We start from the raw sequence: 25237 nt of genomic DNA, 5'->3' as shown, positions 1-25237 counted from the left end.
AAGCAGGGATATCCTGAAAACCTGGCCTGTTGGTGGCCCTTGAGGAGTAGAGTTGGCCACCGATGCTCTCAACGATCATTCCTAAGTAGCAAATATGTAACTGACCTTTCTTCCCTTTTCCAAGAAATATACCATTGCTAAATTCCAGATGTCTGGGACCCCCACAAGATGCTTCATGTGATATAATAATGTGCTGGATTCAGGATGATAGAAGAAATAAAGCTTGTGCTTTTCTCCTGATGAAAACAGCTATAATTGTTTGCACGGGCGTCTTACCCCAAGTTCTCTATGGAGAGGGATGCATGGGTCATTTCAGCAACCCAACAGGGAACAGAGGGTAATGCTACTTAATCTGTGATTGTCAGTACTTTATTTGTAATTGAATTAGGTTAGGATTGCATTGCAATTTATACATCGCTGATTGCAATTGCTTTTCTTGGCAAGAACAAAAAAGGCTGCAGTTCCTTCACTTAAATAGGTCTGACTCCTATTACTTATACCTCCCCGGAAAGGAAGCGGCTGTGATACTCAGGGATAATTATTATTGATCTTGCCTTTGGATGTTGTCTCCATTGATTATTTTACACCGCATCAGTCCAGACATTTCTGTTTCTTAACTGACTGCCATTTTCTCTCACTACTATAAATGGTCTTGCGGTCTCTTGCTTTAAAAATACATATTATATAATGCCTATGTATTCCACCCCAAAAAAAAAACCATACAGCTTGACAAATATTGCTAATGTGATTTTTAAAAGTAATTCATGAGTGTGTCGCACGGAATCAATCTAAAATGTATGTGCCGCACGGAACCATTCTACTGTCTGGGTGTCGCGCTTTCCGTAGGCGCGTCATTCTGTGCAGAAAGGGACAGGAGATACTGCCGATACCATGTGATGGGTAAAACATGCTGCCCTAGGAAAAGGAGTGAATTAGAACAACTTCTACATACACACTCAAACAGAAAGAAGTGTCTGGCAGTGGGCAGGCTGAATACTTCTCAAATATCATTAACTAAATGGACAGTGCAATGTTGCTCTAAATAAACACTTCTGGCTCTAGAGCCATTTAACACGTGGGTTAGCTGTGTGCCAAGCGATTTAACACGCGGACCCATGATCCTTTGTGCGTACATGGATACAAGTTACTGCTACCATGCAGTTCTTTATTCCTATGTGCGTTACACGCGGTGGGGAAGCCGATCACCGAAAAGATTTGTGCGCAGTCTGTGTGAGCAGAGAGCTTCACAGTCTCCAACCCCTCCAGAAAAAGAAATATGTACATTTAATGCGAGTCACTCGGAAGATGGGAAATGGTCTATTCCATTGGTAGCCAACTCCAAACTTCAATGCTTTGAGTGTGCCAGGCTAAATCCAAACGCCCTGTAACGTTCCTGCTGCCATTTTGGCTGTCACTTTCCCAGCAGCTCCGACCGCCACGTTTACTTACTAAGTTGTTCGATGGATCATCTTCGTGCTATGAAAAGCCGGAGTGGAGCTCACATGGAGATGAAAGTGGACCACTGACAGAATGATGGATGCCCGTGTTCCCTGTTCATAATCTGTCTTTTGTGAATAATATTTTGCTCCCATGGAAGCAAGACTTCTTCGAAGTCAAAAACATCTTGCACCCAGTGCACTCAACAGTGGATGGAAAAAAAGGTGTTGTGATTGTGTACACAATGGGGGGGGGGGGAGTATTAAAGCTAGAAGTGACTGCCCTTTAAAAGTAACATTTGGCACGTCTATCAATGGCTTTTAATGCCCTTAGTGAGGTAATTGAAAAAGGGAGCAGGTGATGGGAAGAGGGAAAGGTTTGTTGGTCAGGAATGGGTAGCAGAAGAGTTTATGCGGGGACTAGCTCCTGTGTTGAATGTCAAATCCTCGGAATGAATGGGGAGGTGGCACTCGCACAAACTGGATGTTCCAGGTGGCACTCGCACAGGCTGTGGATATTCCAGGTGGCACTCGCACAGGCTGTGGATATTCCAGGTGGCACTCGCACAGGCTGTGGATGTTCCAGGTGGCACTCGCACAGGCTGTGGATGTTCCAGGTGGCACTCGCACAGGCTGTGGATGTTCCAGGTGGCACTCGCACAGGCTGTGGATATTCCAGGTGGCACTCGCACAGGCTGTGGATGTTCCAGGTGGCACTCGCACAGGCTGTGGATGTTCCAGGTGGCACTCGCACAGGCTGTGGATGTTCCAGGTGGCACTCGCACAGGCTGTGGATATTCCAGGTGGCACTCGCACAGGCTGTGGATGTTCCAGGTGGCACTCGCACAGGCTGTGGATGTTCCAGGTGGCACTCGCACAGGCTGTGGATGTTCCAGGTGGCACTCGCACAGGCTGTGGATGTTCCAGGTGGCACTCGCACAGGCTGTGGATGTTCCAGGTGGCACTCACACAGGCTGTGGTTGTTCCAAGTAGGGTCTTCCCATATCGAACCCCACTTGTGGGAATGGAGGGTTTGCATCCATTGCAGTCTCTTGCCTGCCAATGTCTGTGGCACATGGATTGCCCAGGTTTCCAGCTGAGCCCATTGAAGGCATGTCCTCTGTATACGGATACCTGTAACCCTCAACTGAGTGGACATCCACCTTACATCTGATGGATCTGGCCTCATTCTCCACAGAGAGACCATCTCTGTTAGGACTCAGCTGGTCATCTAATACCAACGGCTGCTGGTCATCTGCCTCCTCGCAAATGACGAAAACCGGCTTGGACTTCTCCAAATCCACTGGGTGCTCTTTGGCTCGAACTCCATTGGCTGTGATGCTTTTGGCAGAGCTGGTAAACTCAGAGGCAGACTTTTGGCACAGGTTATGGTTCTCCTGGGGGCAGGTGTCCCTTGCAGCGCCCGAGCTGAAACAGTCAGGGGAGCCATTCAGGAACCCAAAGTAAGGACTTGCAAAGCGTGACTTCTTGAGGTTGCAGGATGGCAACTTGCGTTGTTGTTGCGCAGACTGCGTGAGAGGGTAGGACGCATTGCTGACTGAAGACTCAGAATACAGACGACTGAAACTGCCGTCCATCTGCACAGCAGAGCCAGCCTTCCGAGGGTTCTGAGGACCTGTATTCCCAGGAGCTGCAGTACAGCCCTGGAAGGCAGGAAGAAGAGATGGTTACAAACCTCATGCATGTTACATACAAAACTTCCACAGTATGGTTATAGGAACAGCACAGTGAATCAAAGCAACGCATCTCTTGCAGCAATACACCGTATGCAGATTTGAGAGGCAGAAGAGAAGAATGAACAACGGGGTCAGACAGTGAGGAGAAAGGAGTCAGGCAAAGATTGTGAAAGAAGTATGGGAATGAAGAGACTTCGAAGAATAACAGGTGATGGGAGGAGGCGTGACAACTGTCTGATCCAAGTGTCTCCGTGTCTGTGACGGGCACCTCTAGACAGGGCCCTTACAGAACGGAGCGTTGTGGTTTGGGATACTCACACTATCCACCAGTTTTGTGAAGGAGCCACTGGACGTACGGCTTCGCCACTTCATCTGAAACTGGGGTATCGGAGGCAGGAACCGGTTGAAGGTACGGGCGCTCCATGTCCTCTGCCTGGCTGGATCCACTTCCACGTTTTCAGTCCCTCTGTCCTCTGACCCAAGATCCACGCTGGTATATTCGGAGTTTAGCCAGTCGGATACGGAAGCCGGGCTGGTCACACTCCTCTTGAGATTTCTCTCCTGCAAACCGCAGACCGCACCTTAACACTAAAACACTTGGAAAAATAAAAACCTAGACCAAGGGGTTCTCAACCCCAGTCCTCAAGACCCCCCCCCCTGCCCCCTGTAGGGGAGGGGGGTGGGGTGGAGTTGAGAACCCCTGCCCTAGACCATGTCTGTTACGGTTATATAAACAAATACTTTTGACAATTAGCCCATTTTCTCCTAAATGAATCAAATACCCTTTATTTACGCGGATAATATGCTCTCACTAGAATACGGGCATCATTTTATGAGTTTGTTATAAAAACGTTGCTCCGCCAGACAATTGCAATCCCAGAATTAGAATACAGGCAAAACACTTTACTACGTGGAGCTTGCAATCTAATTTTGAGCACATACGCCAAAGGTAGATGGATTGACATTTCTTACAGTGTTGGGAGTCCTGTACAGCTGTGATTTCAGAGAGCAACAGTGAAATGTTGTTCCAGTAATTCCTCTCGGGGAAGGCAGAGGCGAGGAGAATAAGGAGCACAAGAAACTTATGCTCAGTACTGTTAAGCAGCGTGAGAGCTCTGAGATAACGGCAATTACAGGGATTTGGATAATATGGATGGAAATCTCCTTACCAATTCCAAAGTTTAACCCACTGTTTCTAGTTTTGCCTTTCAAGGTTTCATTCGCGGGTTATTCCCTGCCTCCGGCAGCGCTCTTCAATGGTAAATTTTACAAGAGAGCAAAATCGGACCAACTCCCAAATTTGCTGTAACCACTGAAGTGCCGGAGAGGACTTCACGAGCCCACTGATAAATCACAAGTGATGCAGGAGGAGTGCATACCATGTATATACGCAAACACAACCTCCGTGGGCCTTGTTGTACGTGGCAGCGGTGCGCGAGGGCTTTGTAAATCTAGTATTATTAACACATCGGCGCGCCTGACCTGCGGCGTGTAGCTGGTGAAGGTGAAATGCTCGGTGTTGCTTCCGGCTGAGATGATGAAGACCTCGTCACTGTGGGAATCGTTTCCCATGGCACTTGATGACGATGGCTCCTCCTGCATCAGGCGGGAAGGTTCTGCCGCTACAACGAGAAGGGAGACGCTAACGTAAGAGTGTCAGTGGCGCCCACGTGGGCAGGGCTCTTGTGCCTACAGAGAAGGAGTGTCCCAGTGTTCATAGCACCGTCTTGGTAGTGGGAGAAGCTGGTATCTTGTAAGCCGCTCTATTTCTCTCGGTGGATTAGACTGTAAGCGGTTTGTGGCAAGTCTTACCCGTAAATGCTAACTACAGCTATTCTGCATTCCTCGTGTAGCACTATTACTAACACCATTAATATTAGAGCTGTGCTGTTTAATGCAGTGCAGAGTTTTAAAAGTTCTAAACCAAGGGTGGCCAACTCCACTCCTCAAGACCCCCCCACCCCCCAACAGATCAGGTTTTAAGGATATCCCTGCTTCAGCACAGGTGGTTCAATCAGTCCCAGCTTCGGCACAAGTGGCTCAATCGAAAGACTGAAACAGTGCTGAAACCACCTGTGCTGAAACAGGGATATCCTTAAAACCTGGCCCGTTGGTGGCCCTTGTGGACTGGAATGGGCCACCTCTTGTCTAAACCATTCCAGATTGTTTTGATTGTACAATACATGTTGCTATAATAAAACGGTATTGCTACCAAGCGAATGATCAAACTACATCCAAGGGGGACTTCAATTATGGCCTGCTACATAGTATCGCAGCCTGCTACATAGTATCGCAGCCTACATATATATACTCTAGATCAGCAGTGGAATGTTTATACTTTCACGTACCTTTGCTTATACCAGCTATTGATCCTTGTTAGAGCACCATACAGCTTTTTTTTTTCTTATTCAAAATTGGCAATAATTGCCGTTCCAGCAGCAGAACATAATAACATTCGGGTTCTCCCAGCGCCGGGCAGGTTCAGCTTGCGGAATTATTTTATTCAATGACATGGTATATGCAGTGTCAGATTTCCCATTGGGCCCGGGCCTAAGGCGGCAAAATTTTGGGGCGGCAAAAATGTCCGCCCCCATTTGCATTTGCCGCGCATTCAGCCTATCAGACCTAATGGGAAGGGAGTTGCTTACCTGTGCCGGCCGCCTCCGTTGTGCCGCCCTGCTTCTTCAAAATCGAGCGTCAAATGACGCCGCTGACGTCACAAACGATGTCACATGGCATCTCGTTGCCATGGTGTCGCGACGTAACGCGACGCCACGCTGGTTACGTCTGTGGCGTCATTTGACACTGTATTCTGAAGGGGAAACAGGGCGGCAGACACAGACAAGTGCCCAAGGGCAGCAGTTTTGGAAATCTGCCGCTGGGTATATGACCAACGTTTCGGTCACCGCGGCCTTCCTCAGGGATGGAGACGCTGGGAGAACCCTCCTTCCTTTTCCCACCTTGTATTGATGATGAATGGCTCTTCGCCCTTGTGTTTTCAATTCTAAAATAACCTTAGACAACGAATCCCCACCGCTACATCCAAACATGACTATTTCGGTCATTGATAATCTGTTTATTCTTTTCATAAGTATGGGTCATTTAGTTCAATCCTCTGGCCAAAACATGTCAAGCCTGCGATCACGTCAAGGTGCCATGCTACACGCAGGTCCTACACTACCAATGTTATACTGGGTCTTTTGTATTTCTTCCACTGCATAGAGAAAAGAGAAAACAAAACACTATAGTATATAGTATAGCCAAAAGCTTGGGATGCGTGACATGTAAAGGATAACATTAAGAAGCACCATATGTGTGATGTAGGAGCAACAGAGCAGTTAAAACTGGTTATAAACCTTCTGTAGTGCCCCAATAGATATAGGGGTGGGGGGAGGAATAAAAAATAAATAAGGTGCATTAATAAAATCTATATTTATATTTCCCATGCGTATAGTCACCTCCACCTCTCTCCTCCTGGGGGCAGACATTTCTTAATAGACAGCTCATTCACACGTGTGTGCCAGGACCTACTGATTAGATGGAAGTGGGAAGGGCGAGTTTAAACTAAGGAGGACGGGTCACAGGCCGCCCAAAATGGTTTCCAATTCGACACACACAGTTTAGTAATGAACTAAATCATTTGTCATGTTGGATGTAGTATTGGGGCGTCTTTGCCTGTAGCCGTATGCTTGGGGTCGGTCTCCCAGTAGCTCTGCAGTTGACTCAAACAAATATATATATATGATGGAGTGCAGGGGTGGCCAACTCCTGTCCTCAAGGACCACCAACAGGTCCGCATCTGTCGGTGGCCCTTGATGACTGGAGTTGGCCACTCCTGATTTAGTGGGTTTGGGTTTTGAACTCACTGAGATAGTATGACAAAAATAACCGTGCCATTAGTATTTCCACAGGGCACCAATAAGGTTGGTTTTAGTCCCCTCTGGGTGACATGACACCCTGGCTGAGAATCACTGGAATAGGGCCAAGATCACACCATGTATCATTCTTACCTTCTTCCTCCCGGCTGACTGATTCCAGTTCCCTGTTTTGAAGATCCTCGCCTGGTACCACCAGCTGCAACTCATTGATCTCCAGGGCTGCGTTCTGGCTTCCGTTCTGCAAAACGGAACACACAGCAGCGAGTGTCAACAACGCAGCAGCAAACTGCCACGTCCCGGCAACTCTGCCCAATCACAGCTGCTAGGGCTCTGCATCATCGCGGGGAGAAAAAGCGCTCACGGTGCTTTGTGGTTAGGTACAGAACAGTGTGTATGTTTTATTGGACCCTGTAGGGTCCCAGCCCTCCTGTTCCTCATGTGACCCCTTCAATGAGAGGCTGGCTTGCTGCAGCACTAAAAGGGTCTAGCTAGAGCTTGGCTGGAAATACATAATGTAGCAGTCCTGGTTGCCCAATGTAGAGAAGCAGGAGTCCAGCACCAAGAATCGCAGATGAGCCCCATTCTCAAGAGAATGACTGAGCCAGGGGTTCATGTTTGGGACACCTCTGAAATAAAATGCATGGTAATATAATACAATACTGAGTATGAACACAAAGGTACCTTCTACCTACATCTTCTTACACTCGGACTGAAAACCCCAAACGGGAATATTCAATAATGGCAGCAGCTGACCCTGCAGTGACATCAAGAACAGTACTTGTTGGGGAGCAATAGTGCTTTTTGGGGTCCCAGATGCAGCCATATCATGCCCCTCGCATGAATCATTGGTGAGGTCTTCTCTATTGGATGAATTCAAATGGTCTGTTATGAGGCATGATAGTCACTTTGTCACAGGTGAGGGAAATACAGGTGCATTAACAAAGGTGCATACAACTTTTCCGACTCACCTCCTGTTGGGTGACCTGGCTGGTCTCCTGGTCTCTCTTGGGACACATTTTCTGCCTGAATCGTCCAAGACAAAAAGCAGAGAGAGAAGTTGCAGAAGTAACACACCCTCCGTCATCTGGACTGTGCCCAAAGGCATGCATCTCAAACCTGACTGCTTCACACATTGCCCTTTTACTGTCAGAATACAACATATTCAATATAAAACACAGCCAATTTGTTAGCTGTCTCTCGATGGGTACAGTGGCTTTGCACTTCATACTTTGGGTCTAGCTGTGTTTGTCCGTTAGAAGCAGCAGACTAATACTTTGAGGGACACCCTAAAAAAAATAGAAGCAACATATTTTGTGTGTTTAACCACAGGTTCCCTTTATATGTAAGTGCTCACAATGTATGGAGTTTTGGAACGCCCTAGTGGGAAATTTGTGGGACACAGGAGAATGTGTTAAATGTTCCGAGTATCGTAATGGACATTAAAATAAAAAATAAAGGGGGGTACCAGTGCTTTTCTTCTAAAGTCGTTCAGTGCGATGCGTTACTGTGAGAATGAAGAGGTTATAGATTTGGGAATCTTTGTGGTCCTGCTCTCTGGTGCCAGGATAGGATGAAGTATGGCATTCTCTCAACCCGCACAGAGGCACCAAACCCAGTAAAAATCCCTGGCCGCCTAACAAGTGACCCTTTCAGACACTCTGCAAACAGTACCCGAAGTGGCAGTGTGACGGAGGCAGGGCACACCCCTCCTGCAGAGGGAGATTAGCACAGAGAAGACACTCGCTGGCATCACGGACTGTGCCATGTCTGTGCCCACATGCTGGCCCATATTATCCCTCTGGCTTATTGGAAAAAATGGTGAAGCCAAGTGTAATAGACACTCATCTTTGAAGTGGATAACCCAGTGCCAGCTCTGTGTGACCTTGGGCAAGTCACTATGTCACTTGGGTACCATCGAGTAGATCGTGAGCTCTTCAGATCAAGAGAGTTATTTGCTACTGTAAATTCTGCCCTGTGCTGTGTACTCTGTATGTATGTATGTATGGCTTTATTGATATAGCGACATTAATGTACATAGCGATTCACAGCAGTAATACACGTCATATAAATCATATAAATAACAAATAATACAAATAACACAAATAACACATCATGGGAAGAAGCGCTTCAGACATAAAATAACATTTAGGAAAAGGAGTCCCTGCTCCGAAGAGCTTACAATCTAATTGGTAGGAAGAACATACAGAGACAGTAGAAGGGAATTCTGGTAAGTACTCCTGCAGGGGGCCGAGCTTTATGTATCAGGTGTATAGAGTTAGACACGGTGCTACTCATACGCTTCTTTAAGCAAGTGTGTCTTAAGGTGGATAGAGAGGGTGCTAGTCGGGTATTGAGGCGAAGGGCATTCCAGAGGTGTGGGGCAGTGAGTGAGAAAGGGTTAAGGCGGGAGAGGGCTTTAGATACAAAGGGGGTAGAGAGAAGACATCCTTGAGCAGAACGCAAGAGTTGGGATGGTGCATAGCGAGAAATTAGGGCTGAGATGTAAGGGGGGGCAGAAGTGTGTAAGGCTGCGGTGTCTGCGCTGCACTACCAGAGCAGAGGGAGGAGTTAAAAATGTGTGTGAGCGTAGGGATTAGAGTAGGAGCAAGAGGTTTTAGGAGATGGGAGGGAATGGGGTCAAGGGGGCAAGTGGTAGATGGAGAAGAGGAGATCAGCAGTGACACATCCTCCTCTGTGACAGCGGAAAGAGAGTCAAGGAAGGCAGGAGAAGAGTTAGGAAGCGGTGTAGGATAGGAGGAGGAAAGGGGATGTCCTGACATATGGATTCCACGTTTTCTTTAAATAGTCAGCAAACTCCTGAGCGGAGACGGAGGAAGAAGAGGCAGCTGAGGGTGGTCTGAGTAGGGAGTCAAAGACAGAGAAGAGTCGGCGTGGGTTAGACTTGTGCGTGTTGATTAGTGAAGAAAAGTAGGTTTGTTTAGCCTGAGAGAGGGCAGAGTTGAAACAGGACAGCGGAAGTCTGCGAGAGTGTGAGATTTCCTCCAGAGGCGTTCAGAGGAACGAGTGCAAGAACGCAGCATGCGCGTGTGGGAATTTAGCCAGGGCCTGGGGTTAGAAGGGCGAGGACGGCAGAGAGAAAGTGGGGCATGTAGATCGAGAGAGGAGGATAAGGCAGAGTTGTAGTTCCTGACCAGGTTGTCAGGGTCTGGAGCAGAACTAGGAGAGGGAGGAGCGTAAAGTGGAATCAAAAGCTGGTAGGTTAATAGAGCGCAGGTTTCTGCAGAAACGAGGGGGAGATGGAGATGGAGAAGGGGAGAAGCGAGAGAGAGAAAATGAGATAAGGTGATGGTCAGAGAGAGGAAAGGGGGAAATGGAGAAATCAGAGAAAGAAAAGTTTAGTGAAAACCAGATCAAGGTAGTGGCCATCATTGTGGGTGCTGGCTTCAGTCCACTGTGGAAGACCAAATGAAGAGGTTAGAGAGAGAAAGCGGGAAGCACAAGGGAGAGAGGGGTCATCAATGTGGCAGTTGAAGTCCCCAAGGAGAAGAACAGGAGAGTCTGAGGAGAGAAAGAAAGAGAGCCAGGATTCAAAGTGAGAGAGAAAGACAGAAGGGGGATGAGTAGAGGTAGGTGGGCGATAGATGACCACCACTTGGAGAGGGAGAGGACAGAAGATCTAGACTGTGTGAGCCTCAAAAGGAGGGAAAAGCAAGAGAGGGAGGAATAGGAAGAGTTCGGTAGCGGCAGATAGAGGAGAGGAGGAGCCCTGCCATCAGGGCGCGGAGTGTGAGAAAAAGAGGCCACCATAAGAGAGGGCAGCTTCCAGAGCAGAGTCAGACTGAGTGAGCCAGGTCTCAGTTATAGCAAATAGGAGCAGAGAGTGAGAGAGAAAGAGAAGTCATGCACAGAGAGGAACTTGTTAGAAAGGGAGCAAGCATTCATACACTGTATAGGAATGTGTATTCGTCAGTATATGACTGGAGAGAGTTGCTGTTGTGACTATCCCAATAAATGATCAGTCTGAAAGTAAAGGCAGCCCTATACTGGATTAACCACAAGAGTTTTCCAACAGTGTCATTTTCAATGTTCGGACAATATATTGATCTCACCCTACAAGCGTCAGGTTCAGCTAGTGCTTCGCAAAGCACTGCCATGAAGGGGTTAATACAGACAGCCATCTGTGCCCAATTTAGAGAAGGCTTCTTTTCTATTTGGAGAATATTTTATATGGGATGCAGAAGACACGCCCTTGCAAATCCTGCAGGGTTTAAAAGGGTTAATGCATCTTGCGGCTAGAAGGCCCTGTTGGAATTAGCCCAGGAGGGCAGCAACGCATTGTGTGCATGAGTTTGTCCCTCTGTTCTGCAAACCTCCAGGATGAACATCCCTGTCCCCTTATCAAAATCTTCTGCCGTGAGGCGCGTGAGGCTGTCAAACCGTCTTCTCTTTTTATTCTGCAAGGTCTCATCTCCCTTCACTGGAATGGTGCTGAAACCTTGTTGAACAGGAGAAGACAGATCCGCAGTACAGTGAATAAGGGCTTCCGGGGGAATTTTTGTAGGGGAAAAAATGTTTGCAAAACCATATGCAGAGAAAAACTTACATTTCTAAACTACAATAAAAAAAAAAACGTTTAAAAAAAAAAAAAAAGTTACAAAAAATATCAGCTTTAATGTAAAAAATAAAAATAAAATATTAAATAATTTAAATGGAAGTAAATGCATTTACCTACTCCCCATTCCTATTAATTGCATAATCATTACATGGGTTTCCGTCTTGTTCCCTAAAAAAAAAAAAGAATTAGAACAAGTGGGAACTCAGCTGCCCTACTTTGGTTTGGATTCTATCAAGTACCGTTCATGACCGATTAATTGGATGATTCCCTTTTATTATAGAGTATTGCTTGTGTGTATGTGTGTACACACACATATATGTATATAATATATATATATATATATATATATATATATATATATATATATATATATTATATATATATTATATATATATATTATATATATATATATACATATATATACATACACAAGAGAGAAAGAACCAGCGCTATAATTCAAAATGAAATATATGCAAATAGGATATCTACAATCTTCATGTATCAGTAAAAATATAGCATATTAGCAACACATAGATACAAGTGCAGTCCAGGAGAACGAAAAAATGTATTTGCAGTTCAACCTCACAATTCTTGTGTTGATGAGCCAAAAACGCAGGAGTGGGGGCTGCTGTGTCCGGGAAGAATCACTTCCCAAGGAGAATCTGTACACAAAAAGGAGGAGAGAAACAGCGCACGCCCCTAGCGCATTACCACAAATGTTAGGTTTATTGAAAAGACGAGGGAAGACAATGTCCACTTACAAGAGGAATAAAATAAAAGCACATTGAAAGGTTTCTTTGATACCGGTGCCAGTGGTGGTTAACTACCGTCAGCTGGGGGAACCTCCAGATGATGTGCCTGGTGGAGTGTTGGAGTCCAAATCGCCTCCTGCTAGTAAAGCCGCCACTGTAGCTTTGAGAGTCTTCAGACCCCGACTTCATTAGCAGCAGTAGCAGGTGTAAACGACAGTATAGGCAGGGCTCGGTTCAGACACTCACGCGATCAGCTGTGTTTGGAGGAGATCCCGATCGGTAGCATACAGTTTGTGTGTCTAAAGCAGCGTGATGACGTGAAATACCCTACGCGTTTCGTCAGCTGACTTCATCAGGGGTGATTGGACTCTAATTCTCCACCAGGCACCATCTGGAGGTTTCCCCCAGCTGACGGTTGTTAACCACAGCGGCACCGGTATCAAAGAAACCTTTCAATATTCTTTTATTCGTCTTGTAAGTGGGCAATGTCTTCCCTCGTCTTTTCAATAAACCTAACATTTGGGGTAATGCGCTAGGGGCGTGCGCTGTTTCTCTCCTCCTTATACCAACACCTATATTAGAAATGTTAAATAAAAAAGAATATTCAATTTTCTGTCCATATAGAAAGCCCCCAGTGGGAGGACAGTGGTACTGTGTTGCTTTGCTAACATCTGGACACAAACTGTGCATGTCCAGCAGATGTATGGATACAGCCTATTTATTCTGTTGAGAACACGTGGGCACTGCACACATTGAAGCTGTTCTCTTCCATCTGAACTAAGCTGTAATAGGGAGATAAAGTCTTCTCTACACCTCCTGAGATCACTGTGTCCCAAGACGTATCCGCAGTTTCTGCTCATCTTTCTACCTACGCCAAGGCTCCCAAGCTTAAGCGCGGGACTAGAAACAGTCAATTAGTCATTATTTAGCCATCTGCACCAATACCGATTTCTTACCTGTAAGACAGGCAAAGCACCAACAGCAAAACCAAAGCAAATGAGATGGTAGCAGCAGTCACAGCCAGCAGCGTCACACTTTCCCCACTCTGCCTGCCCTGCACACCCATAGCGGTCACCCTTGTGTGGTTCTGGTAGGCAAAGAGCATGGCGAAGCCTCTGCCCCGGTCCGTGGTGGTGATCAGCTCCATAATCACCTCGATCATCTCCACAGGAGACCCAAAGACCAAGCTCTTGTTCATGGGAGAGTTGGCTCCACAGAAGCGGGAAGAGAAAGTGACCAGGTCTGAGATGTAGAGGACGTCGTGAGGGCACACGTCCAGTGCTGGTGGCTGAGTGGTTGAGGGGTCGATGCCAAGAGCTATAGATGATAAGGTTGCAATTTTGCTCTCCTGTTGCCAATATGCGTCAATATGTTCTGTCACTCTAGCCGTGAAAGGAGCCAGGAAATCCAATGGCTTGTTGGGTTCTCCTCTCACACCATCAAAACTCTTTGCAACTAAAACAACTGCCCCCTTCTGAGATGTGTTTGCCCCTTGGTTAAGAAGTGATTGCTCCTTTGTTACTTGGAACTCTAACAACTCTCTCTTATCAGTCTTGTCCCAACTGTCCCTTGAGACAATTTCATCGTTGACCTCATTTGGGTAAACAGCTTGTTCCGTGGTAGGTAGAAGATTAGCCCTCTGGGGGTCGCCAATTGAAGAGACCTCTGTATACAAGGCATCGTCGCCGGCTCTCTTGTGGGCGCCAAGAGAGACAAAGTCAGAAGAGGAAGAGCGGGCAGGAGGGTCATTATCACTTGGGCTCTCAAACACATCAAAGTCCAGTGTCTCCACCACTAAGAGGGAACCCGCAGGGACGAAGAACTGCCACACGCAGTGAGACCCCGGGAGGTAGTTATTGGGAAAACCTGGCGACAGAATGAGGCCCCTTTCGGTGGAGTCCAGCACGGCTCCGCAAACATAATATACCTAAAACACAAAAAAAAAGGGTATATTACTTAAACCAGAAGGCATTGCAGAAAATGTCCAGGCATTAATGTACTCATGTCTCACACATTTCATTTTCCACCCTGAACTCAGAGGGTTAATCTGTCTCTAAAACCATCTTCTCGTTTAATCTTTCTGCTGACAAAAATGTTAATTGCAGAACTCCTCAATCCTTCGAATAATGGTGGCAGTGGGAATATTATGCTGCCTTATCCTCTATTTCCTTCTACTGCATGCTCGAGGATCTACTAAGCGAGTGGCTACACAGTCATGGGTTTTTAGAGGTTGAGCTCACCCTGCGAGAGGTAAGAAAAGTGTGCAAAGGCTGAAGATCGCTGTTATATCTCAAAAAAAAAGTTTCATTTAAAAAAAAAAGAAAGGTAACAAACACACATGACTACTTTAGGAGCCATCTGCTTAGCACACGAGGAATGTGATTTTTCTCATAAATAAAAGGTTATCTGTTTAGACGAAGGAGAAATTGGCACGACTACAGAGAAACCCAAAAAGGAATCATCATGCGTTCCTCCAGGCTCACACTGTTCCTACAGAGTCGCAATGAACCCAAACACGCACAGCGCACACATCTAATACTGCGGCACAACCGGCAGCCAATCACAATGTTGGACAACACAGATGTTGTTTCACAATTTACATCATTCCAGGTTATTTAAAAAAAAAAAAGAGATTGTGGAAAAAACACTGCATTGAAAGACTGGGTGACAGTTTTCCCCACACCAGGTACACGGGGTCAGGGCACCGACTCCAAGAACAATGACACTGACTTTAAAGCAGGGGAGCCTGGTTAAATTCCTGGTGTCGCCTCCTTGCGCCTTGGATTAGTCACTTTATCTCCCTGTGCCTCAGGCACCCAAACCATAGACAGTAAGCTCTTCAGGGCAGGGACTGTGCCTGTAACATTTTATATACAGCGCTGTGCACCATCTGCTGTGTTGTAATTGTGATGCGCTCTATAACATTTATAAATATACAGCTAGATATATATATATGGGAAAAAGTACTGTGCATATATATCTATAGATGTATATCCACACACACAATCAATCGTTTATTATCTTGCACATACAATTTCGGTGCCAGAACCCTAGGCAAAAAAAAAAAATGATTATTATTCCTCTCTGGACCGCATACTATATGATAATTAAATCAATACAGGGGCCAGTTGAGGGTTTTGAGGTGATGGATTTAACGAGTCCCTGGAAGGATTAAAAGTCCCTGGTCTCCTGCTAGGACACAGACCTAGTACAAAGGGTCAGTCCTGGGCGTTCAGACTGAAGTAATCCGTGGGGGGGAAGTAGAACGCGTTGGATGTGGCTGGAAGTCACCGCATCCTAATAAAATAACTTTTACTATCAAACAGGATTAGTGATGCAGATTTGCCAGCAGAAAACCCACCATGTGATAGAACAGAAGTGCAGATGTAGCAAAGACTCACTATCTGCCGGGCCGCGGTCGAAAAAGCAAAAAGCGTTTGCGGCGCCCGACACAGTGTCTGCCGTGATTGCACTGCAGGGTGGTCCATACTTCTCAATGACACTACCTACGGCATTAATCCTCTGGGGTCATGAGGGTCGAGGCTGCGTGACCGCGGGTAGCAGCGGCACCGAAGACAGTCATCTTAGCTACTCCTGTACAATTGGTATGACGACCTATTATTATTATTATTATTATTATTATTATTATGGTTACTGAAGCAATGGCCGGCTCATCTTCTGGTCCAGGAAGAGAACACATCCCATACCATGATAATACCTCCACTGTGATATATTGCGGGCCTCTCTGGTAGTGCATGGGTTAACGCGAGGTGGTGTCCTGGGATAGGAGGAGCACTCATGATACTGTAGTATCCTCTGCCACGGCCCAATCCACACTCCAACAGGGGGGGTCAGTGTATCACAGACATAGCAACATTGGTGGCACTCCAGGAGGTCATTATATAATGAAAAAGGCAATTTATTGATTAAAAAAAAAAGAACGTAGTTTTGGTCCACTCTCGGCAAAGGTCAAAGAGTGGAGTGAAACGTTAAATCTTTTTTAATCAATAAATTGCCTTTTCGGTATACGAAGAGCCATCGTGTTCGTTATATACTCTATGTTGTTAACACGAGGTTGGACCATGTCGTTTTCCCGTCTCATCCCTCATCTCGGTGACATGGTTCTCTCTCCGGCTTGCATGAGACATGTCTGCATTCGTTCCCGGTATTCATTGCAATATGATATAACCCGGGATATACTTAGTACAGTGGTGCGCAAACTGAGGGGCGTGACCCCCACGGGGGGGGGGGGGCACGAGACTGCCTGCGGGGGGGTGGGGGGGCCGCGGTTTACAGAGGCCCCGCGCGCTTCAAGAAGGCACTTAAATTAAGTGCCGGGGGGAGCTGCAGGGCCTCTGTAAACCTTTACTTACCTTGGCTCCACACGGCAACGCGGCCTAAAATGACGCCGTGAGGTAATGGACGTCATGACGCCGGAGCAGAGGTAAGTGGGAGTTAGGGGGGGCGCGTGGGTGAGGTGGCCGCCGGCAGGGGGGCGCAGGAAAAAAAGTTTGTGCCCCCTTGACTTAGTACACCAAAATTGTCTTTTTAATTTTTGGATTACGGTAGTTATTAATATTAACTTTATTTCATGTAGCTCTTTTCTCCCAATGGGACGCAAAGCGCGTCAGAATTACAGTATAGCGCAGGTTACGCAGCACATAGGAATGTTCCAGACATAGCCCCTGCCCAGGTGAGCTTACACTCTATGTTTTTGGTGCCTGAGGCACAGGGAGATAAAGTGGCTTGCCCAAGGTCACAAGGAGCCGACACCGGGAATTGAACCAGACTCCCCCTGATTCAAACTCTTCCTTTTAATTAAACTGTCCCAGTGCCGATTGAAGTACTATTGCACAGAAACTCTTACGGACTTCAATCAGGGCACTATCACAATATAATGACTAACCCAGTGTGTGTCCAGGAATAACTGACGATAGGTAGGAATTATACCAGGGGTAGCCAACTCCAGTCCAGTAATCAAGGGCCACCAACAGGTCAGGTTTAAATGATATCCTTAAAAGCAGGGATATCCTTAATGCAGGGATATTCTTAAAGCCTGACCTGTTAGTGGCCCTAGAGGACTGGCGTTGCCCACTACTGAATTATACCACCTGTTGCTGGCCCCTCTGGCAGTAGGATGGGTTAATGAAGAAGTCTCCGACGCAGAGTATCCTAAGCCCAAGTACCCACAATACCACACACACACACACACACACACACACACGCCTTCTGTGCAGTCAGCGTAGAAATGTGAAATCAAACAGCTGCACACAATGTGTGTTTGTGCGTTTCTGACCCTTTGCTTTTGCTGCCGGAGTTTGTCACAGAGAACCCGTGTTTTCTGACAAGCCATCAAAGCCAGAAATAAAACAAGGGCCACAAACACGGCAGCTGCCCTCCCCCCCCCCCCCCCCCCGTACCCCCACCCCCTGTTTAACTCTATGAACTGTCACTGCAGACCCAGAGCTGGCTCATTATTACCCCTCTTAATAAAAGTGAAGCACAAACTGTAATGCAAGAGCTGGGCCAGCTAATGCAGGGGTTCTGTGCCCCAGTCCTTAAGACCCCATCCAACAGGTCAGGTTTTAAGGCTATCCCAGCTTCAGCACAGCTGGCTCAATCAGTGGCTCAGTCGAAGACAGCCACTGATTGAGCCACCTGTGCTGAAGCCGGGATATCCTGAAAACCTGACCTGTTGCACGGGGTCTTCGGGACTGGGGTTGAGAACCCCTGAGCTAAGGAATAACCAGTTTAACACTTTCCCAGACGGACTTTGTTGCAAGTCAGCCGTCCCTGGCAGGGGTTAAGTAGGTAACTATTTGCCCCGGCCCTCTGTGCTCTTGCCCCAGTATTTGCCTGAACGCTCTGCTGACCACGCTCTGCAAAATTCCCAGGCCGACAATACCAGCCTAAATTGCATTATTTCACTAATTAATCTGCAAGCAGCAGAAGCTAAAATTGTACATAGTTTACTAATTAGACTACATTCTTTGTTAATTGAGGAGCAAATTTATTTAAATTTTTTTTTTATTTTTTTTAAACGCTGTATGGGAGTTTTCCCAAAATAACAAGGTTTAACCCTTTACTGCTGAATAGACATGCAATGCATGCCCACTTCAGAGGTTAGCGTCGTAACTACAAGGTTATCCTCTCTAAGGCACCCTGGGGTTTGTTCACCCCAGGACCCCGATCACACAGAAATGTGCGCCCGGAAAGGGTTTTGAAATTAGATGGATGTATACCATTATTTAGACAACACCCACAAGTGTACTCAGCACTTTACAAAGACAATGCAGTACAGGGAATGCTAATAATGTAAAACACTACGTGCAGCAAAGTCAGACAATAGGTCAGGAAATCCCTGCCTCGGAGAGCTTACAATCTAAGTGCTATGTTGGGAGAGTTACAGAGACAGCAGGTGAGGGAATAAGTGCAGCAGATGGCAGTGCCTGGCCTTGATGGTGGGTAGGTGCAGTAGATGGCAGTGCCTGGCCTTCATGGTGGGTAGGTGCAGTAGATAGCAGTGCTTGGCAGGAGTGACTGTGGTACAATAGCCATGTAATCGCCCTGAATTTTCTAACAGAATTAGGTTCTTCGCAGATGTACTTTATTCACAAAGGTATTCAGTTTTTTGGTGTTTTTTTTTTTTTTTTTAAATCAGCGTTTATTGTTTTTTCCGGTGTTTTCATTTTATTTAAAAAATAAATAAAAAAATCCAACAAGCCTATTCATGAGCTCCCCGACCAAGCATGTCATCCGGTGAAACGCGTGGTCACAGCGGATACTGCCGCGTGGCAACACATTGGAGCTCCACGTATAGACAAAATCAAAATCTGGCATGCGGTGACTATAGAGACACTTCCAAGCTCCCTATCGGACAGGTGCCATAGCTTCACGAGAATTGGGGACCCCTGGATTCGACTTTAATGATCCTCCCAGCCCCCAATGGACAGGGCCTTAGCCTAGGGGTAACGCACTAGGCTTGTATCATTAGGCCCCCATAGCAATGACCAGTGATCCACCAGCATAGAAAGGCAATACAGGCGGTCCTCGGTTATCCAACGGAATCCGTACTGGAAGTAGCGTTGGATAGTGAAACCGTTGTAAAGTGAGCCCCATGTTAATCAGTGGCGGTGAGCGTCGGATAACGCATTCCGGCATCGCAAAACAGCCCTTAGGGACGCATTGTAATGCGTTGGATATGCCATTCATTGTAAAGTGAAACGTCGGAGAGCGAGGACTACCTGTACCCCCAATCATGTATTTGGCCAGTTGGATAAACCTGTTCCCAATGTCCCATCTCAAACATGGCAGACCACGACAAAATAATGTATATATGTGTATGACCATAAATGCCTTAACTGTGCCTATGTTTCCCGTATCCGAGTTCCCCCTCCCCCAATATATAACGATGGTCTCAATTATGAACACTCAAAGATGTGCCTGGCTTAGCCGAAGTTGACCAATGTATGCGCCCACAAAGGGGTCGCACTCCCACACCGTTTTCTTTCCCCCTTACAAAATCACCTAAACTGTATTTAACTGTATTCATTTACATTATTGTATTACTGTCTTTCTGTACCCCATTTGTAAAATCTTTTTCTACAAATACATTAAAAAAAAAAAAAAAAGTGTTTAAAAAAATAAAAAACCTCTGTGTCTATCAGTGTTAACAATGAAAACAAAACGGACACACGTTTGAATTTGGGTACTTATTTTGTTTCCATACTCCCCTTGTGTTGCCTTTGTCACCTGTGGCTACTACAAGAGATGAAACTTTATAGAGCAGGGGTTCTCAACTCCAGTCCTCAAGCAACCCCAACAGGTCAGGTTTTAAGGATATCCCAGATTCAGCACAGGTGGCTCAATCAGTGGCTCAAGCTTTGACTGCACCACGTGTGTGTGTGTGAGAGAGAGGGGGGACGGGATCCTGAGGACAGGAGTCCCAAGGTTCAGCAAAGTATCCGGCCGTTCCTCCTTCTCTTACCGTGCGCCCCACAACTGGAACAACCTACCGGAGACTCTCACAGCCACCACCAGTCTAAGTTCTTTCAAAACTAAAGCTGTCTCCCATTTTACTCTGGTCTGTAACTGTTTCATACGCCCATAATATATATTATCTGTAACTGTGCATGCAATGTCTTGTATATAATGTATAACCCTGCTCACTTAATGTAACCATGTATTTGGAATCATAACTCTGTGCCCAGGACATACTTGAGAACGAGAGGTAACTCTCAATGAGTTACTTCCTGGGAAACGTGTTATAAATAAAGGAGTTGAGAAGCTTAATTTTGGGGTTTTATAAAATGTTAAACCCTAAAACCAGAATCCCTTTTTATACATGATCTTCCGAGACCTCTCGGGTCTCCTTCCCTGTTTGCCAGTACATCCGAGGCCTCGTCCAAGGTGGAAACAGGCGTGCTGGCGCTCCAGCGCTGCGCCCTCTGCTCGGCCGGGGGATTCCTGGCTGGCTAGGTGCGCGCGCATCTGGGGGCGCGGCCACAACGCCACGGAGCCGGGTTCGCCCTCATTGGGCGAACTGCTCGCGTGACGTGACCCGCCCGCTCACGCAGGCCACGTGCATTGTCGCAACGTGTCCAGTGTGAGCGCGAACGAGGCCTGAGAAAGAGACTTGTGACGTGGTCAAAGCTTGTGTACAGGCCACGAAGAACCCTCCCTCAGGTCCTTTCAAATCTCCAGCTGTCCTACACTTCTGTAGGACCTGTGCAATACCCCTACCGGCCCACATGTAAGCCCCCCTCCCTGATCTAGCTACCTCGCAGAGGGGCCACACTGACCTTTGGAATCTGAGATCATTGTCATAATTATTACAATATTGGGTCAAATTACCAAACTAACATGAAAAAGATTACATGAATGTCACAAAAAAAAACCTAGAGCGGGGGTGCTCAACTGCAGTGCTCAACCCCTCCCGCCTCAGCCCCCCACAGGTTAGGTTTTCAGGGTATCCCTGCTTCAGCACAGGTGGCTCAATCACTCCCTGCTTCAACACAGGTGACTCAATCCGTCCCTGCTTCAGCACAGGTGGCTGCTTCGACTGAGCCTCCTGTGCTGAAGCTGGGATATCCTAAAAACGTGACCTGTTGGGAGGGCGGGCTTGAGTACTGAGTTGAGCACCCCCCCGCCCTACAGAACAAATCCAAACCAGATGTCGTTAGGAAAACTTTTTTTTTTTTTAAACAATTTATTTGGAGCTTTGAATTTTTTTCCTAATCACCGGAAAATAACACTGTAATCCCGTTACGAAGATGAACATGTTCACCGTCTTCCTGATATTGAACGCCCTGCAAGGTTTCATTAACCCGATTACTTCTACATTCCCCTCAATCCTCTCTCCCCTGGCGATTAACCCCCCAGTTTCCCCTGACGCCTGCTATGCGGAGTTTGTGAGGGGTGAGGGAGATGTCTTAATGTCATATATATATATAAAACATGGAGTAATATCCACTTAGATTGTAAGCTCTCCGGGGCAGGGATTTCCTTTGCAATTATCTGATTTTGTTGCACTTATTGTATTAGAATTCCCTGTACTGCAATTTCTTTGTAAAGCGCTGAGTATATTGGTATATAAAGATATATAAAATAAAATAAAATGAGTACAGACCCACTGAGGTCATTCTCCCTCCAGCAGAAGTAAATGAGAATTGTCACCGGTAGGGTTAGGACCTGCTTACTGGTCATGCCGTGACGTGGCTGCATACTGGTCATGCCGTGACGTGGCTGCATACTGGTCATGCCGTGATGTGGCTGCATACTGGTCATGCCGTGACGTGGCTGCATACTGGTCATGCCGTGACGTGGCTGCATACTGGTCATGCTGTGACGTGGCTGCATACTGGTCATGCTGTGACGTGGCTACATACTGGTCATGCCGTGACGTGGCTGCATACTGGTCATGCCGTGACGTGGCTGCATACTGATCATGCCGTGACGTGGCTGCATACTGGTCATGCCGTGACGTGGCTGCAGGCTTATAGCGCTTTGGGCAAAGGGTTTAACTAAATGACCCTTACTCATGAGAATACTAACATTGAAGTATTTAACACATTGGATGTAGCATTGGGGTCTTTTGCGCTATATAAAGATATATAATATAATTGATGGGTTACATTGTGGCACACAACACAGCTCCCCCCCCCCCACCCCCCACCCCCCACCCGCATATAACATCGACACTACAGGATCAGACCTCATTAACTACACAGATTAGCAGCAAATGGAAGTTTCCCTGGCAGGGTGTCACTAACACATGACATCTGCCCCAGAAGAAGCCACTACAAGGCGAGAAATTCCCCTTAGCTGCTATGTGACAAAACACTGATTTTTTTTTATGGCAGTAGCGGAATTGGTTGTTTTAACCCCTTGGTTGTCCGATGAAACGGCAACCGCACTGGTTTAACCTCTTGGCAAGGTTCGAAAGCACAGGGTCGTTCAGCCATCCTCGTTGAGAAGGGAGTTAACCCATTCAGGTTCTGCTTTGCAATTTAGGGAGTCGCTCAGCGAGTCAAAAACACTGGCTCTGATAACAATAACACAGAGTGTGAAGCAGGGGAACCTGGTTCAATTCCCGGTGTCAGCTCCTTGTGACCTTGGGTAAGTCACTTTACCTCTCTGTGCCTCAGTCACCAAGAACATAGATTGTAAGTTCACCTGGGCAGAGGCTGTGCCTGTAACATTCCTATGTGCTGCGTACCGCGCGCTATACTGTAACTGTGATGCGTTTTGCGTCCCACTGGGATAAAAGCGCTATATGAAATAAAGTTATTATTATAAGCACCATCATGAGTCAGTGGCTGAGTGTATAGAATCCCACCACTTCCTTAAGTCTCACATACACTAGTACTAAGTGTGACTGCAAACGTGCCGTATTTTATTATTTTACAGAACGGAGACGCAAAGAAAAAGAAACAGCGCTTTCTAATGACCTGTAACCCCCCATATACCAACAGCGACCCCCCATGGGGAAGTCAGTTCTTACTGTATGTTACAGGGCAGCGCAAAACAGATACAATACAAAACCAGCCTGATACCGAGACATTGGGCATCATTGCTGAATTTTCATTTATAGGGGACAATTCTATTCCCTCCCCCCCCAAGCCATGCAATGTACTTGTAATTAGATTGAGCAGCCACAAAACAGCAGAATCAATGCAGCACTGTGTCCTCAAATAACTGGACTGCATTCCAGAGGGGGGGAGCGCTCAGATGGCTAAGGTAGGCGTGAAATTGATTAAGAGCTGCAGCTATTGGCAAGCAGGGGGCAGATCCGTCTCAGGTTCCAAAACACGTCTCACGCCTTTCGTTCATATACACACACACACAGTGTGTTTGTGTATGTGTATATAGATGTACTCACACACGTATATATTATACATACACACACACACAAATGTGCGTTTCTTTCTCACTATTGGACAGGGTCCTTCTTTTGTGTCTCGGTCTTAACATATATGCGCTCTTGTATGTATGTCTATATGTATACAGTGCCATTAATGTACACAGCGCTTCACGGCAGTAATACACGTGACAATCATATAAATAACCAATACAAATAACGCGTTATACAACGAATAACCTCCTACACTGTACGCGCCATGCAAATACAATATATATTACTATTTTTCTGGAAAACTGGAATTTTGAAGATGGCTGCCCCATTTGAGAGATAGATATATATTGACAATGGTGATTTCATCATGTGTGTTAAATTCCGCCTTTAAGGAAAGGGTTTGATTGACTGCCAGAGGTGCCTGAAAAAGACGAGATACAGGCCCCTTTGCGAGCAAAGGGTTAAATGATCAGGCGTTGAAATATGTCCAATTAGAGGAAAGACCCTACAGCCGCTTGCTTTTAAAAATAAATAAATATATATTTTTGCTTAACCCTTTTAATGTCAGAAGCACAAGTTGTGCGCCTGGATTTACCAGCAAATAACTGGTTAAATACCAAATGTGTTCCAGTTATAATGGAAGCAAAATGCACCCAGGGGTTACGTTACCCAGCGCTCATTTCTCTAACACATTAGGTGTCAATGTTGCAAATTGCAGTAAGGGTCTCGCTGAGCAAGTTTCGTTAAAACAGATTCCTCATCATCTTAGATTGCAAGCTCTCCGGGGCAGGGATTTCCTGTTGGCCAACTTTGCTGCGCTTATTGTAATTCCCTTTACTGTATTGTCTTTGTAAAGTGCCGAGAACACTGTGGGTACTATATAAATAGAGGTATACATACATCTGAAGCCAGCTCCTCATCTCGCCCACTTATATTATTTTACCATTTCTTGGCACTATTAATAACGCGTTTCCGTATTTTTTTGGATAACACAGCCAGAGTATTATTTTAACCTAATAACTATTTCTAAACAGTAATTATTTTATTGCCAATTTGTGAAAAATACCCACAGAGTTTAATCATCTACAATTGGGAGGCTGCGGGAAATGGTTCAGCCAGCATTGATTTATTTAACTGCAGAATCCCTCTCTGCCAAATGGGGGGTTGCAAACTCCAGGAAGGGACACACTGTCACCTCTGCAGGGTACAGGGGGGGAGCAATTACCTTGCTTTGTCCTGGTTCTGCAATCCACAGGACTGTCACCAGCATCCATGCTGCAGGAAGAGTCCCCATCTCAGAAGTCACTGCCACTCTCCCAGGGCAGAGTAAGAAGTGGTGGAAGCCTTTGAGAGCTGCTGGATACTGGCTTCCCCACCCTGGACCCCTCTCTAGCTCAACCTTCCTCTCTCTCTCTCTCTCACTCACCCCCTCCCCACATGTGTCAATTACCTGCTGTACTGGGACAACAGCTGGGGGTGCCCTCTGCTGGCCACAAGTAGAATGCAGTTAATTCACATTTTGCTCCTTGCTGCAACAAATTGTGT

General features: G+C 46.5%; 1 protein-coding gene across 1 annotated transcript; it reads right to left on the bottom strand.

The window, feature by feature from the left end:
- Positions 1-35: 35 nt before the first annotated feature.
- Positions 36-25090, bottom strand: LOC142464924 (uncharacterized). The gene is made up of 7 exons (XM_075568599.1): positions 24918-25090; positions 13296-14266; positions 7980-8034; positions 7144-7249; positions 4616-4755; positions 3452-3694; positions 36-3100 (listed from the first exon to the last, which is right to left on the bottom strand). Exons 1-7 carry the CDS (start codon positions 24984-24986, stop codon positions 2402-2404), a joined length of 2283 nt encoding a protein of 760 aa, XP_075424714.1. The 5' UTR covers positions 24987-25090; the 3' UTR covers positions 36-2401.
- Between the last annotated feature and the right edge of the window lie 147 nt (positions 25091-25237).

This window comes from Ascaphus truei, chromosome 13, assembly GCF_040206685.1.
Source record: "Ascaphus truei isolate aAscTru1 chromosome 13, aAscTru1.hap1, whole genome shotgun sequence".
Taxonomy (NCBI): Eukaryota; Metazoa; Chordata; class Amphibia; order Anura; family Ascaphidae; genus Ascaphus; species Ascaphus truei.
Note: the sequence above shows the minus strand (reverse complement) of the source record. Positions and strands in the feature narration are given on the sequence as shown.

What these genes read in the sequence shown, in the direction of transcription:
- LOC142464924 (XM_075568599.1), bottom strand. Translation starts at nt 24,986, where the DNA reads ATGGGGACTCTTCCTGCAGCATGGATGCTGGTGACAGTCCTGTGGATT. An exon ending in GTGCTTTGCCTGTCTTACAG is followed by an intron (nt 8,035 to 13,295) that starts GTAAGAAATCGG and finishes TGGACGATTCAG; the next exon opens with GCAGAAAATGTGTCCCAAGA. An exon ending in TCACAAAACTGGTGGATAGT is followed by an intron (nt 3,101 to 3,451) that starts GTGAGTATCCCA and finishes CCTGCCTTCCAG; the next exon opens with GGCTGTACTGCAGCTCCTGG.